The following is a 15,483-nucleotide window of genomic DNA, read 5'->3' as shown; positions in this document are numbered from 1 at the left end:
AAATTTTAGCACCAGATCTTGGTTTCTACTATCATTTAAAAAAAAAAAAAAAAAGGAACCAGGACTCTTTTGAAACGATCAGCACATTTCTAACTTTTCCGCTCTGGGAACATACAACTTTTTAATTTAGAAACTGTAAAAAATATTTCCGAAGCACAGATCTCAGTCTGTCTCCAAGCATGTACAGTCCAGAACCACCGCTGTTTGCCCTGCACCCGCCTCTTGGGGTTTAGGAGAGGGTCTTCCTTTAAGGAAACCCTCCCAGCATGCAGCTCTGGGGCTGGAAAAGACAGCCACAACCCCTATTTCTCACGCTCCTCTTCCACCAATGGGGATTCTATTTGCGGATTCAAAAGACACAGCCAGGCCTAAATCACAGCTCCAAACTGCTGCTCAGAAGCCCTCGGTGACTGTTCACAGCCCATAGAAGGAAAAAGAAAACCAATTCCGCTAAGACATCAGCCCTGCAGTCACGGCTGCATCCAATCTTGCTCCCCCCCACCCTTCCTGTTCCATTCCTGCCATGCACACGCAGCTCCCACATATACCTGTCCCTCCACATCAGCCCTCCTGTCCACCCCCCGGGTCCTTACCCAGCCAGCTCCACACGCCCCAGGGAGTCCTCTGTCCTGCTGTGTGCCCAGCACCTGGCATCTGCCAGGCAAACGGCCAAAACCCTGTAAACATTCACTCATGTTCTTCAAACATTCACTCATGCTGCTTCCTCAGGGGGTCTTTCCTTAGTCCTCTTCCTTGCTTACTTGCCCATGCCCGGGAGTTGACACCTTAGCCCCACGTGTCACCGTCTCCTCCCCACCCGGCCTGTCCCGGAGAGCTGCCAGCCCTGGGGAATGAAGCCTGTCCCCTTCACACCGTGAGCCTCCCTAGGCTCTACACAGAATGAGGGCTCCATGAGGCTGAAGTCTCCCCGACGTCTGAGCCTGGGGGTGTCACTCGGAAGCTAATGTGGGGACCGGGGATGGAGGACTGGTTTTTCGTTTCATAGAGGATGGAGTGAGGGGCTGAGCCTGGTGAGAGCTGGAGAGCTGCCTATCAGCTCCGTGCCTGGAGAGGACAGGCAAGGGAGGAGCAGGAGTGGGGCTTCCTGAGGCTCGTGGCCACAGAGGAGGCGGCGAGGACAGCCTCAGGAGCCCTGGTCTGGGCTTCAGGACATGACATCTGGCTCCGAAAGGCTGCTATCCTGCCTGGCCACTGGAGCCACACATTTCAGAGACAAATGTGGGTTATGATTCAGGAATGACGTCATCCTGGCAGGTGGCCTTGGGGAAGTCTCCTCAGTGTCCTGAGCCTCAGTTTCTCCAACTATAAGATAAAGGGGTAGATATGATGACCTCCAAGCTCCTTCAGTGTGATGCCTTTGGAAGCCCCAGAAGAACTCAGAAAGGGGGTGAGAGAGCTGGGGAGATGGAGGGTGACCTGCGTTCTAGCTCAAGTGCCAGAGCACACTTCACAGCCCAGCTCCTCACGGCCCCACAACCTGCCTGCCCCTGACTGCAGGGCAGAAGCTGTCCATCTGATGTTCCTCGAAATCTTTGTCCAGAGCCCTGGCTTCCCAGCTTTGATCTGCAGAACCATGAGGTGCCCAGAACTCCTGGAAGCAGAGGGGCCTCCAAACCCCCAGACCACAAACTCAGCCTGAAGCCTATGGAGAACGATGTCTTGCCAAAGTTTTGTCCGTTTTCTAAGAACCTGTAATGATAGTGATTAATAAATGCAAATCCTTCTGAAAGGACTTGCTAACTCACACAGCCAATGGCCACTGTCTATTTCCTCAGCACAAGAGCACTCTACAGTACAGTTTTGTTAGGAATTTGGTTTTTTGTTTTGTTTTGTTTTTGTTTTTGTTTTATAAAGCTATCCTTGACAGAGGGGTGAATGCTGGAGAGATGTGATAAAGCAAAATAGGACTCAGAGGCTCTCAGTGGTAAGCAAAGGGTGTTCAATGTACATTTCTCCCCATTTTACCATAATTTTACATTTTTTAATTAAAAAACGGGGGGAGGCTGTGTGCAGTGGCTCATGCCTGTAATCCCAACACTTTGGGAGGCTGTGGGAGGATCACTGAGGCCAAGAGTTTGAGACTAGCCTGGGCAATGAAGAGAGACTCCATGTCTACAAAACATTTTAAAAAATCAGCCAGGCATGGTGATGTGTGCTTGTAGTCCCAGCTACTTGGGAGGCTAAGGCAGGAGGATCGCCTGAGCCCAGGAGTTTGAGGCTGCAGGGAGGCATGATCACACCACTTCACTCCAGCCTGGGTGACAGATTCTGTCTCAAAAAAAAAAAAAAAAAAAGAAATAGAAGCTGGGGAAAGCAGTCCTGCTCCTCATGGCTGGGAACCTGCAGCTCACTTGGCAACTGCTCCCCCTGTGACTCCACAGTGGAGCCGCCTAGGGACCCTTTCAAGGGCGCCCCTAACACAGAGCTATGAAAAGAGGTTAACTAGGGACCGTTTCAAGGACACCCCTAACACGGAGCTGCAAGAAGAGGTTAAAGGGGAAGCAGAGGTCCAGCCTGCAGGGATGAAGGAGCTAGGGCGTGACTCATCTGCGAGAACACAACAGGTGGAGGTCACCGGGCCAGCGCAGGAGGGGCGCTGCTCTTTCCCCGGGGAAGACAGGCAAGGGAGCAAGACCAGCAACGGTGAGTTTGCTCCCCACTGCGGGGTCCGTGGTGGACCCCATTTCGTCCCAAAGCCTGCCTCTGGGAGCTGTTCCGGTCTCCAAGCCTATGCTGGGAGGGAATTCTAAGAATTAGCCAAAGGGAAAACCCTGCAAAAGCTCGCGGTGTCCCAAGTCCTCGACAGGAACACCTCATTTCAACATCTCAGCACGTCTGGCAGGCCGTCCTCATCATTTCATAGGTGGGGCCGGCCAGGCGCAGGAAGGTGAGGTCCCTTGCTGAAGTCTCACCACGGCGCAGGACAGCCGGGAGAGCAGGTTCCCTGGGCGAGAGAATGTTCAGGGGAGGGAAGGAGCGGCTGCAAGTAGTGCCCAGGTGCCCAGGGTCCCCACGGCGCAGGTGTGCCGAGAAGTTGTGCCCGCCAAGCGGCAGCGCAGCCCACAACATGCAGATTCGTTCGGGGCCAGGCCAACTGAGGGGGCCGGGCAGGTGAGCGCACCGCGAAGGGGGCGCCCAGCGGGCGGGGGCGCTACCTGGGTCGTGGAAGGGCACCAGCGCGTAGTTGACGATGGCCTGGCTGCGGCGGCTCAGGCTGCGTTCGAGAATGCGCGAGGCGCCGTCGATCACCTGCATCAGGTCGTCCCACATGGAGCCAGTGACGTCGAAGACGAAGGCCAGGGTGGCGTCCCCCGCGGTGGGGAGCATCGCCGTCCCAGGCGCTCCTGCCACCACCGCTGCCGCAGAGACCGTGGTCAGCAGCCTCAGGAGGCGCGCCCCGGGCATCATGCTGAGCGCGGCTCTGCGGTAGAGGCGCAGGTCGGAGCGAGAACGGTCGCCCCGTGCACACAGCAGCTGCAGCCGGTGCCTCTCTCCGCGACAGGAGCCAGTGCGAGGGATAGGGGCACACACGCGGTGGGTCCCCCTGCTGGGAGCCCGAGGCGGGTCCTAGAGCCCACCCCGTTCAGGGTCACTGGCCCGCCTCCTCCGCTCCCCCCACCATGACTCAAACTTTCCCAGCCCCACTGTTCTCCCGTCCAGATCCGAGGTTAGGGGAGGACGCTGGGCGGACGGCAGAAGGGAGCTGGGGCCCCAGCCAGGGCGGCGAGGAATGGGGACATGCAGGATGCAGTGGACACCTGCGCCTCCCGCTGATGGCACGCCACGCTGCAGGGGCGGAAGAGAAGGAGGGGGAAACGCTACCCTCCAACCCCAGCTCCCCCCACCCCTGCCTGGCCAAGGCGGACCCTGGCTTCTGCAGTTCCCTCCACCCAGTGCTGCCACAACATCCCCCACCCCTGCCCCTTAACACACACACAAACTCCGCCATGCCTTTTCCTTCTACTGGGTGGGCTCTCTGCTTCCCGGTTATTGCAATCATTACTGTTGTTATAATCAACAAGAAGTCTTGTTGTTAATCACATTCTAAGCATTTTCAGTTATTCGCTTGAAGGCTGGTGGCAACCCTAAAGTGAAACACGACCCCTAAACCCATTTTACAGATGAGCAAACTGAGGCTCCGAGAGGTGAAGACATTTGTCCCAGGTCACTCAGTTCTCAAGCAATGAAGACAAGATTAGAGACCAGATCTAGAAAGACTCCAAAGGCCCAGGCTCTGCTGCCTCCCTTGTGTTAAAAGACATTGTCACCAGTCACCTGGTGACTCCAGAAGATAAGGGCTACCCTCCTGCCCATCCACCTCCCCAGCCCCATGGGCTGCTTGTGTGGATGCTGTGTCCCACCTGAGGTGCTTCCCCGGGCTGGGTTCAGTCTCCGGCCCCCCACAGCGCTGCCGCAGATCCAGATGGGCTCAGGCATGGCTGCTCATCTCAGGCTGTGTTCTCGGGACCTGTTTCACGCCTCTCTCCCCACTGGCCTATGAGCCACTTGAGGGCAGGGCTGGTCCTTGGTCTATACTGGATGAGCCCCCAGTTTCCAGCCCAGACCCAAGCACGTGGTGGGGAGTCACTAATGTTGCCTAAGTAAACAAATGGCAGCTTTTGTGGATATGCCTGGTTTTGAGTCATGTGAGAGAAGGTAGCTAACCCCCTCAGTCCCTCCTCTCAGAGCTCTGTGCTCCCAGAGACATGGCTGAGGGCACTGGGTCTGTGAGTCAGGGCTGGCAGGGGCTTTCTTGAGCCCCTGTCCCCTTAGAGTCCTCAGCCAGGAAGCCCCCCAACCTAAGCTCCTCTTTCCCCCATGGTCTCAGCTCAGACTTGTCTCTGAGGCTGCTTCTCAACCCCTGACTTGCAGCTCACATTTCTCTGAGCTCTGTCCTGGCTCTGACCCCACGCATGTCATGTCTGTGGGTCTGCCCCTCCCACTCTGACCGTAAGTTCTATGGCAGAGACGCTGTGCCTGGCATATGGTAGGTTCCTAAGGAAGGTCTGCCACCTGAATGGGGCAGCAGGCATCAGAGAAGCTTGGCAGCTGGGCGTTGGCCACAGTGGGAAGCAGCACACATCCCAGGGACTCCGTTCTAGCCGACAGCTGGGGTCCCAGGGAAATGGTCTCCCACAGAGCTACCTGTATCGTGGGATAAAGTGTGACCAGGCGCCCAGACCCAGCAAGGGAGTGGAACTTGCACCCACCCAAGTTCAACGGAAGCTGAGTCACCTGCGCCTCTGAATGCTGGCTCTTTAAATCTCCCTGGGCTAAGTCTGTGATTGCCCCCAGAGTCTGGGCAGGGCTGGGCCAGCTGTTGGAGAGAGAAGAGAGGCCCCAGCTGTGGGGAGGCAAAAGCCAATGGGAGCCAGGAACCAGCCAGGACTCACAAAGGGTGACATTCCAGGCACAGTGCAGTGAACATTTGGGGACAAACGTCCTTCAGTCATTCACACCACAAAGATTTGCTGAGCCCAAGCTGTGGTCAGGCACTCTGGTAGGCAGTGAGAGCAGCTGGCGGGGTGGGGGAGGGGGAGATGAAGATGCAGAAGACATGCTTCCTACCCCAGGGAGAAGAGACATGTAAACAAATAATTCTAAGTCAATGAGATAAGTGCTAATAGAGGAATTACCAAGAGCTCTGGAAGCTCAGAGGAAGGAGTGGTTGAGCCTAAGAGGTCAGAGGAGGCCACAGAACGAGGCTGAGAAGTCTTAAAGAACAAGCAGGGAAGGGTATTTGAGGAAGAGGAACAGCATGTGCAAAAGCAGGAAGATCTGAGATCCCAACTGGCAGGCAGTCCTGCATAACCAGCCAGGGGATGGCAAGCAGAGGACAAAGCCCAGATCACAAAGGACCTTTGGTATCTTGCGAATGCACTTGGGGTTTCTCTGAGGACACTGGGGAGCTGCTAAAGAAGACAGGCCAGGAAGCCACCTGATTTGATGTGCATTTCAGACAGGTCACAGCAGAGAAGCTCAGAGGTGGACCTTGCAGATGCCAGGAAGCCACAAACCTACTCAAGGACGTCAGGGCAGAGCTGGCCCCAAAGAAAGCAAGCAAGATGCCTCTACCCAAGCTGGTCACCAGGGACAAATGGAACCATGGATTTGGGTCCTGAAACAGCCTGACTACCTGGAGCAAAGCCCTCTCCTCCCTGCAGCTGGGTCTCTTCATTCATAAAATGATTTTGAGACGGAAGGGAGGCTAACAAGATGACCTTTGATGTTTCTTGCAGGCTTTCCTCTCTGGAACCACCACCTGGTCCCTCAGAGACACAGGAAAGGTACGAGGGAAAGTCTAAGCTCATCTTGGCACTGCTTCCCCCACCTGCCAGGGAAGAGAGGCTTGTGCAGGCATCCGTCATCTGTCTGCCATAGCTCCATCAAAGAGTAATGTCTGGCCTGATCCCAATGCCCTCCAGGGTGACTAGAGGTGCTGCCCCAAGCACCATCCTCTTCAAGTGCTCAGGGCTTCCCAAGAATGTAACCATGATCGCACATAACCAAAGTGAGCAAGGCCTGCAGAGCAGCCCTGCCCAGAGAAAACACACCTGAACCTCATGCATCAACTTCATCCCACCACCTTGACTTGACAGCAGGCTGCCTGAGAATCCCACATTTTTCCTCTGTTTCTAGAAGAATTGGTCTCAGGGGAGGTGTTTCCTAACACAGCACATTTGCTGCAGACAGCCATAGAGAGCAAGGATGTGCTGTGGGCTGCCACTTAAAGGAAGCATGCATGGAGACTGCTCAACCTGCCGAGTTCAGCCCTGGCTCACAAACCCAGTTCTGCAGACTGTGTCTGCACTGGGGATCGGTGTGCAGAGGGGCCGGATCAAAACCCTGGAATCTGAACACATGGTCAGTCCAGGAAAAATGACTCCTCTCTACCAGTGGCCCTTCCTTCCTCTTCCCTATGCCCTGCTCCCTAAATGCTTCTAGTCTTGGCCACATTAAATCTGTGATTCTAGGCTAGACGAGGTGGCTCACGCCTGTAATCCCAACACTTTGGGAGGCCAAGGTGGGTGGTTACCTGAGGTCAGGAGTTCGAGACCAGCCTGGCCAACATGGTGAAACTCCACCTCTAGTAAAAATACAAAAATTAGCTGGGTGTGGTAGGGGGGACCCATAATCCCAGCTTCTTGGGAGGCTGAGGCAGGAGAATCTCTTGAACCTGGGAGGCAGAGGTTGCAGTGAGCCAAGACCGCACCACTGTACTCCAGCCTGGGGGACGGGGAGAGACTCCATCTCAAAAAATAAAAGTAAATAAATAAATCTGTGATGCTAACATCCCCCCACTCACTTCATCCCATCCCAGCCCTCGTCCTCGGGGAATCTGCTCTACTCCTCTGAGAGAGTAAAAACACCAAGGGTGGAGAGGAAGGCAGAGCCTCGAGGAAGGCCAGCCCTGTACTGACCCTCCTCCTGCGCCCCCTCAGCAAACTTTAATGTCAACATCTCTTCATGGAAGGGATGAGACAACTGAGGCTTCGAGAGGTGACGTCCTGTGTCCGGGTTGGGCTGTGTGTTGGCATGTCCCTTCCCACAAGGCCTGTGACCCACTCCACCACTCTGTGCAGGTGGAGTGGGGCAGTGATTTGTACAGGAATCCCATCAGGCAGCACTTCTTCTAGAACTAACCAGGAGCTTGGTGTCTTCCCCAGGCATTCAGAGTCCTCTTGAGCAGTTCCCTAGCCTGGACTCAGACTCAAGCTTCAGACGTTAAGCACTGGAATGCTGGAATAGTCACAGCCTACTCATGTGTCACCAGAAGGCCTGGGCAAAGAGAGGAGGCAGACAAATTACCCAGGGAATGAAGCAGGGGCTTCTGCCCTCCCAGGGCCTGAGAATTAAAAACAGTTTCAAATCCTTGTTTCGCTCCACTAGGAAAAATTAAATAATTAAGTGGGGGCCTGGAAAACAAGACTAGCAGGAAGTCAGAGGAACTGACAAACAACTGGGAACGATGAAGCTACTGAGGACGGGCCGGAGCAGCCAAGAAGCTAGAATCTGCGTGCCTGCGCCGAGCGCTCCAGGCAGCCAGCACTTGATGATTTACTGCTGAATCCAGTCCCTCCATGGACCAGCCTCCAAGTCACGTGGACCGTAAGGAATGGTTTGAGACCATCCCAAGAAATATTTGGGCAGCTCAAGAGATGCAGGAACTGTTGCCCATCCCCATGTTTCGAGAACAAACAAGTAAAAGCTAAGCCAGGGTCAAGCGCTCCAAGACTCACTCCCAGGCCGGGCCCGGTGTCCCCTGGACAGGGATCATGCCCTACTGAGCCCCTGATGCTGACCTCAGGGGAGAAGGAGCCCGCCTCATTGGCAGGGGGTCATTGCTCACTGTTCAGGCAATAAACTAAGCCTTGTTGTCATCTATGGCCATTTTGTCACCTTTATCATTGTCATCAGTGGCTGGCAAGAATATCCACAGTGAGTTGAAGTTTACTGTCTGTCCTTTTATTCTGTCCTCTCTCTCTCTCTCTCTCTCTCTGTCTCATAATTAAAAATTCCATTTAACCATTATGTGTCTTTTGGCAGACGCCGTTGGCTTCCTACCCTAAATTCTTCCCTACCTACTTCCTGGAAAGCCTGGCTTTCTCTCTGGCTTTCTGGTTCAGGTGACTATTCTTCCTCCATGTGACTTGAGGAAGGTGAACCCTTACCCCTCCCCAAAGGAAATGCTGATGGACTAGGTCACCCTGTGATCCCATTCCCCTTGCCAGTGACCAAGCTAGGAATGGGCATTTGATGCAGCTGTGGCCGATGGGCCATGAACAAGTGTGTGGTAGTGTCTCTCCAAGAGACACAAAGAAGCAGGTCAGAGGACTTCTACTGCCTGGAAGTCTTGAAGTCTTATTCTAAAGCAACAGTAATTAAGACGGCATGGAAAAGGCAAGAGGAAAGATGAAGAAGTCAATAGCGCAGGACAGAGAGTCCAGAAATAGATCTACACATACACAGCCTATTGACTTTTTAAATATTTGTGGGTACATAGTAAGTGTATTTATTCATGAACTACACGAGATATTTTGATACAAGCATGCAAAGCATAATAATTGCATTGTGGAAAATGCAGTATCCATCCCCTCAAGCTTCAAGCATTTATCGTTTGTGTTACAAACAATTCAATTATACCTTTAATCATTTTTGAATGTGCAATTATCATTGCCTATAGTTACCCTGTTGTGCTATCAAATACTACAGCCAACTGATTTTTTTTTTCTTTTTGAGACGGAGTCTTGCTCTGTTACCGAGGCCAGAATGCAGTGGCACGATCTTGACTTACTGCAACCTCTGCCTCCCAAGTTCAAGCAATTCTCCTGTCCCAGCCTCCCAAGTAGCTGGAATTACAGACACGTGTCACCACGCCTGGCTAATTTTTATATTTTTAGTTGAGTCAGGGTTTCACCATGTTGGCCAGGCTGGGTCTTGAACTCCTGACCTCAGGTGATCCACCCACCTCGGCCTCCCAAAGTGCTGGGATTATGAGCGTGAGCCACCCACTATGCCTGGCCCAGCCAATTGATTTTTGAGGAAGGTGCCAAGGAGAAAAGGAAGGTCTTCTTCAATGAATGGTGTGGGAACAACTGAATATCTGTATGGCAAAACAATGAACCTGGATCCCTGCCTCATACCAGACACAAAGATTAATTGCAGATGATTTACAGGCCTCCATGGAAAAGTAAAACTAGAAGACATCTAGAAAAAAAAAAAGACAAGGAAGAGAGAGAGTGGAGCCCCTCTTCTTTCACTTAGTGATGTGATGTCTGCATAGGAGGGGAGGAACTGTGCAGCCATCTTGGAATCATGAGCACAGAGCCTGTGGACAGCAGGGAAAGAGAAAACAGCTTCAGAGCTGCCCTCCGTGTGGCTTTCTTGCTATGTGCAATGATGCATTTTCCTTCATTGTTAAGCTAACTGTATTGCATTCCCCATTACTTGCAGCCAAAGCATTCCCACTGAGACATGCCTGTCCTTTGGTTTTTCCCTCCTATGGTGTAGAGTTTTACATAACTATTTCTCTTCAGGTAATAAACACAAAACCATGAACACTGACCTTCATGTAGAATTTAAGGATTGCTAAACATTTTTCTGTACCTAGATTTCTCCTTCTCTGTTAACTTTGGAATCCAATCCCTGGGGCAGGGACTGAAGCACCCTAAGGAAAGGGCTGTGACTGTCCAGTGCCAAAAGCGATCCACAAGGCAAAGTGTCTCCAAACGCCAGAGACCACAGTTGACTCATTCTCATGCATACCCTTGAATCCAAGTACATCATCTGGAACACAGCAGGAGCTCAATAAATAAGTGTTGTATGAATGGATGGATAGAACAAGAAAAGTCCAAGCCCTTTCATTCATTGTGTTACAAGCTCGCAAGCTTGATCAGTACAACTAAAATACATAAGCCATATCTTAGTTTCTTTAATAATTCCCCTTAATTTACACTCTTTCTTTAAGTAAGTTCACCAGGTGTTTGAAGAATGGTATCAGAATTGGACAGTCCCTGTGTTGGGGACAGAGCCATTAAGACTGGTATTTCTTTTTTTTTTTAATTTTTTAAAGTTGGCTTTTTTAAAGATGGGTTTTCACCATGCTGGTCAGGCTTGTCTTGAACTCCCGACCTCAGGTGATCTGCCTGCCTTGGCCTCCAAAGTGCTTGGATTACAGGTGTGAGCTGCCATGCCCGGCCTCTTTCTCTCCCCGCCCACCCCACCCCCCACCCCGTGTCTCTCTCTTTCTTTTTTTGAGACAGGGTCTTGTTCTGTCCCCTGGAGTTGCATAATCATGACTCACTGCAGCCTCAACCTCCCAGGCTTAAATATTATTATTAAAATAATAATATTTATATTATTATTTTAAAGATGTTTTTGCTTCAGATCTCCAGAACAATCCTGAACTAACAAAACCCGAAATCATCACTAAGTGCTTTATTCTTTGGAAAAAACAGGTTAAGTGGTAATAAATAATCTTCAAAAAATTGTTTTTTTGAAGATCAAAAAAACACTCCTGCATCACTTCCTGAGTAGCTGTGACCACAGGTGCACACAACTATGTCTAACTAATTTTTTTTTGTTTTGGAGGCAGGGTCTGTAGTAGTCCATTCTCACACTGCTAATAAAGACATACCCAAGACTGGGTGATTTATAATGGAAAGAGATTTAATAGACTCACAGTTCCACATGGCTGGGGAGGCCTCACAACCATGATGGAAGGTAAAGGAGAGGCAAAGGCACATCTTACATGGTGTCAGGCAGGAGAGCTTGGTGCAGGGGAACTCCCATTTATAAAAACATGAAATCTTGGCCAGGCATGGTGGCTCATGCCCGTAATCCCAGCACTTTGGAGGCCAAGGTGGGCAGATCACCTGAGGTAGGGAGTTCAAGACCAGCCTGGCCAACATGGTGAAACCCCACCTCTACTAAAAATACAAAAATCAGCTGGGTGTGGTGGTGCATGCCTATAATCCCAACTACTCGGGAGGGTGAGGCAGGAGAATCACTTTAACCTGGGAGGCAGATGTTGCGGTGAGCCAAGACAGTGTCACTCCACTCCAGCCTGGGCGACAGAGTGAAACTCTATCTCAAAAATAAGTAAATAAATAAATAAAACCATCGGCTCTCATGAAACTTATTCACTACCATGCGAACAGAATGGCGTAAAGCGCCCCTGTGATTCAATTACCTCCCACCAGGGCCCTCCCACGACACATGGGAATTATGGGAGATACAATTCAAGATGAGATTTGGGTGGGGACACAGCCAAACCATATCAGGGTCTCACTACGTTGGCCAGGCTTTTCTTGAACTCCCGGACTCAAGAAATCCTCCTGCCTTTGCCTCCCAAAGTGCTGAGATTACAGATGTGAGGCACTGTGCCTGGCCAAAGCAGGCATTCCTATACAGCCTGACCTGCTCCCAAAGCAGCACCCCTCCTGTCAGAGCCACGGTCCCCCTCCACCTACATTCCCACCATTAGCACCATTTCCTCTGTGTTAAACAGCAAAGATGGAGAGATTTGCCCCAGAATCCTCTGTGATACCATACCGGGCTCAGACAAGACAGCCCTTCCCTTTTCCCATCAGCCCAGTGGACTGGACTGTTCAGGAGATAAGCTCTTATCAACCAGAAGATTCTGAAAGCTGTCTTCAAGGGAGTAGAAGGGAAGCATGACAGCCAAGAAAAATCATTTCAAAGCGCTTAAAGATGCCAGGTCAAGAGAGAGGACAGTGAAAATGAAAGATGGTGCAGCTGCTGCATAAAACAGTTTGGGGGCTCATCAGAAAAATTAATCATGGAATTACCATATGACTCAGCAATTACACCACTAGGTATATAGCCAGAAGCATCAAAAACAGGTGTTCAGACACAAACGTTACAGCAATGTTGATAGCAGCACTAGTCACAACAGCCAAAAGGTAGAAACAACCCAAATATCCATTAATAAATAAAGGGATAAACAAAATGTAGTTTTTTGTTTTGTTTTGAGATGGAGTCTCGTTCTGTCGCCAGGCTGGAATGCAGTGGTACAATCTCGGCTCACTGCAACCTCTGCCTCGGGGTTCAAGTGATTCTCCTGCCTCAGCCTCCTAAGTAGCTGGGACTACAGGTGCACACCACCACACCTGGCTGATGTTTGTATTTTTAATAAAGACAGGGTTTCACCATGCTGACCAGGATGGTCTCCATCTCTTGACCTTGTGATACACCCCCCTCGGCCTCCCAAAGTGCTGGGATTACAGGCATGAGCCATTGCACCCGGCCAACAAAATGCAGTATTAACTATATGATAGAATGTTATTCAGCAATAAAAAAGAATGATGTACTGATCCATCATACAACATGGATGAACCTTTAAAACATTATGCTAAATAAAAGCCAGTTGCCAAAGGCCACATATTTTATGATTCCATTTATACAGAATTATATAAATGGAATCTGAAAGAGCCCAGAATAGGCAATTCCACAGAGACAGAAAACAGTTTAGTGGTTGCTAGGGGGTGAGGACAGGAGAGGGAGGGAGTGGCCGCTAAATGGCGACAGGGTTTCTTCTTGAGGTGGTGAAATGTTCTGGAATTAGACAGTGGTAATAACCACACAACATCATGAATGCACTCAATGCTGCTGAACTGTACACTTTAAAATCACCACAATAATGTCATGAATTTTGTAATGTGTATTTCATCTTTTTTTTTTTTTTTTTTTTTTTCTTTTGAGACAGGGTCACACGCCGGAGTACAGTGGGACAATCATGGTTCACTGCAGGCTCAAATTCCTGGGCACAAGTAATCCTCCCCCTTCAACCTCCTGAGTAGCTGGGACTACAGGCACACACCACCATGCTCAGCTAATTTTTTCTTTCTCAATGAGACAGAGTTTCACTCTGTCGCCCAGGCTGGAGTGCAGTGGCACAATCACAGCTTATGGCAGCCTCCATCTCCCAGGCTCAAGCAATTCTCCTGCCTCAGTCTCCCAAGTAGCTGGGACTACAGGCATGCACCATCACACCCAGCTAATTTTTGTATTTTTAGTAGAAACAGGGTTTCACCATATTGGCCAGGCTGGTCTCAGACTCCTGACCTCAAATGACCCTCCTGCCTCAGCCCCCCAAAGGGCTGGGATTACAGACGTGAGCCACTGTGCCCAGCCTTAGCTAATTAAAAAAAAAATGTAGAGGGGGGAATCTCACTATATTGCCCAGGCTGGTCTCGAACTCCTGGTCTCAAATGATCCTCCTACCTCAGCCTCCCAAAGTACTGGGATCACAATGATCACATTTAAAACAAAACAACAAAAACCAGTATGACTGCCTGGGAAGAGTGGCTAGAAAACCAGAGTAAGGGGATCTTAAATGACCAGGGGACCTGGGGAGGCCAGCTGGGGCCACCCTCTGCATCCAAGTGAGGCCGAGCCCAGGCCCTGCAGTGGGAGTGATAGATTCTGGGCCCAGGCCAGAGCTTTCTGACATCCTTGGACCCCTCCCCACTCATCTCCTTTAAGTACCTGTCAATTCAAAGTAGTCTCCTGAAGTCTCCACCAAAGAATCCAGCGTCACCAAGATTACGTCGATCAAGGGAAAAGATCAATCCTAACCACTGGGCCACAACAGCTGACCTTTGATGAAAGCAGAGGATTGCAAAAGGCATCATCAGATTAAAGACGTTTAACTAATGGTGCCTGGAGCTGCTTCCCAAGAAACGCCATTTGGAAAATCTGAAGGAGAGAAATGCTCCCCAGCCCAGACAGCAAGCCATGACCTTCTTAGCCTGAAAAGGAGCTTCTTGCCAAGGACCAAGATTTATGGGGTGGACTCCGTTTACAAAGGAGATGTAATCACATCTCACTTGACATTTAGTGGAAACAGGCCTACATCCCAGGAATGAAAGCCTCAAGAACAAAGTGCTTAGTGGCTGCTGCACACACACATACAACATATACATTTGTCTTGAATGTGGGCCACCCAAACATCGAGTTTGGGAATGCCCCTGCTGATGAGGCTTAAGTGGAACGCGGAACTTGCCTGCTACTGCAGATGCTAAGATGCCAGTTACTCGCTTTCCCATCCGCTCCTGCAGCTGAGGCGGGGCATCATCATGGGCTCTGCCCACCAAATACAGTCGCGCTGGCCCTTGGATTTGGAACCAGAGACACAAAGAAGCTGGTGGCCCCTTAGTGGCAGTGGCAGCAAAAGTATCCTGGTGTGGTAGGGGTGGTCGAGTGAGCCACAGTCTCTAGTCATCAGACGAGAGCTGGGATGACGCCAGGGCTTGTTTCTGCCTCGGCAGCGCCAAGCAGAATTCTGTAGCTCACCTGTGAGCCCTTAACAGCGCTGCTTAAATCAGCAAAAGTTGGCTTCTGTAGCCTTCAATTAAGAACACACCTCCCCGGTGTGGTGGCTCAGGCCTGTGATCTCAGCACTTTCGGAGGTGGAGGCGGGCAGATCACCGAGCCCAGAAATTTGAGACTAGCTTGGACAACATGACGGAACCCCATCTTTTGTATTTTTTGTACAAAAAATACAAAAATTAGCCGGGGGTGGTGGCACAGGCCTATAGTCCCAGCTACTCAGGGGCTGAGATGGGAGCATTGCCGGAGCCCAGGAGGTGGAGGTTGCAGTGAGTTGAGACTGCACTCCAACCTGGGTGACAGAACAAGACCCAGTCTCAAAAACAAAAAAACAAACAAAAAACCAGTTCACTCCTTCTAGTAATGGCTTCCAACAGACCCCCTTCCCCTAAGGAGTAGTCATGTGACCCAACCTGAGCCAATCATAGTGTCCCATCCCTCCAGTCACAGTGATTGGTCTAGAATTGGGCATGTGACCCACACAGAGCCAATCAGCATCTTTCCCTGGGATGTTTCTACTGTGGAAGAATCCCTCAAAGACTATAAAATTCAGGGCAGGGCGGGGCGGGGCGGCGCGGCGGGGGGGGGGGGGGGGGGGGGGGGGGGGGG

General features: G+C 51.1%; 1 protein-coding gene across 1 annotated transcript in view; it reads right to left on the bottom strand.

Annotated features, from left to right (window-relative positions):
* LOC116535836 (hemicentin-2-like) overlaps positions 1–4,458 on the bottom strand; it is a 60,255-nt gene extending 55,797 nt beyond the window's left edge. Inside the window, exons 1-3 of the mRNA XM_032257233.1 lie at positions 4,383–4,458; positions 3,780–3,807; positions 3,177–3,565 (exon numbers count right to left, since the gene is read on the bottom strand). Coding sequence (XP_032113124.1) covers positions 3,177–3,565; positions 3,780–3,807; positions 4,383–4,458 — 493 coding nt within the window. The remainder of the gene's footprint in view (positions 1–3,176; positions 3,566–3,779; positions 3,808–4,382) is intronic.
* Between the last annotated feature and the right edge of the window lie 11,025 nt (positions 4,459–15,483).

Source organism: Sapajus apella, unplaced genomic scaffold, assembly GCF_009761245.1.
Source record: "Sapajus apella isolate SASKATOON/1434 unplaced genomic scaffold, GSC_monkey_1.0 scaffold97, whole genome shotgun sequence".
Lineage (NCBI taxonomy): Eukaryota > Metazoa > Chordata > Mammalia > Primates > Cebidae > Sapajus > Sapajus apella.
The sequence above is the reverse complement of the archived record's forward strand: the minus strand, read 5'-3'. Positions and strand labels throughout refer to the sequence as shown.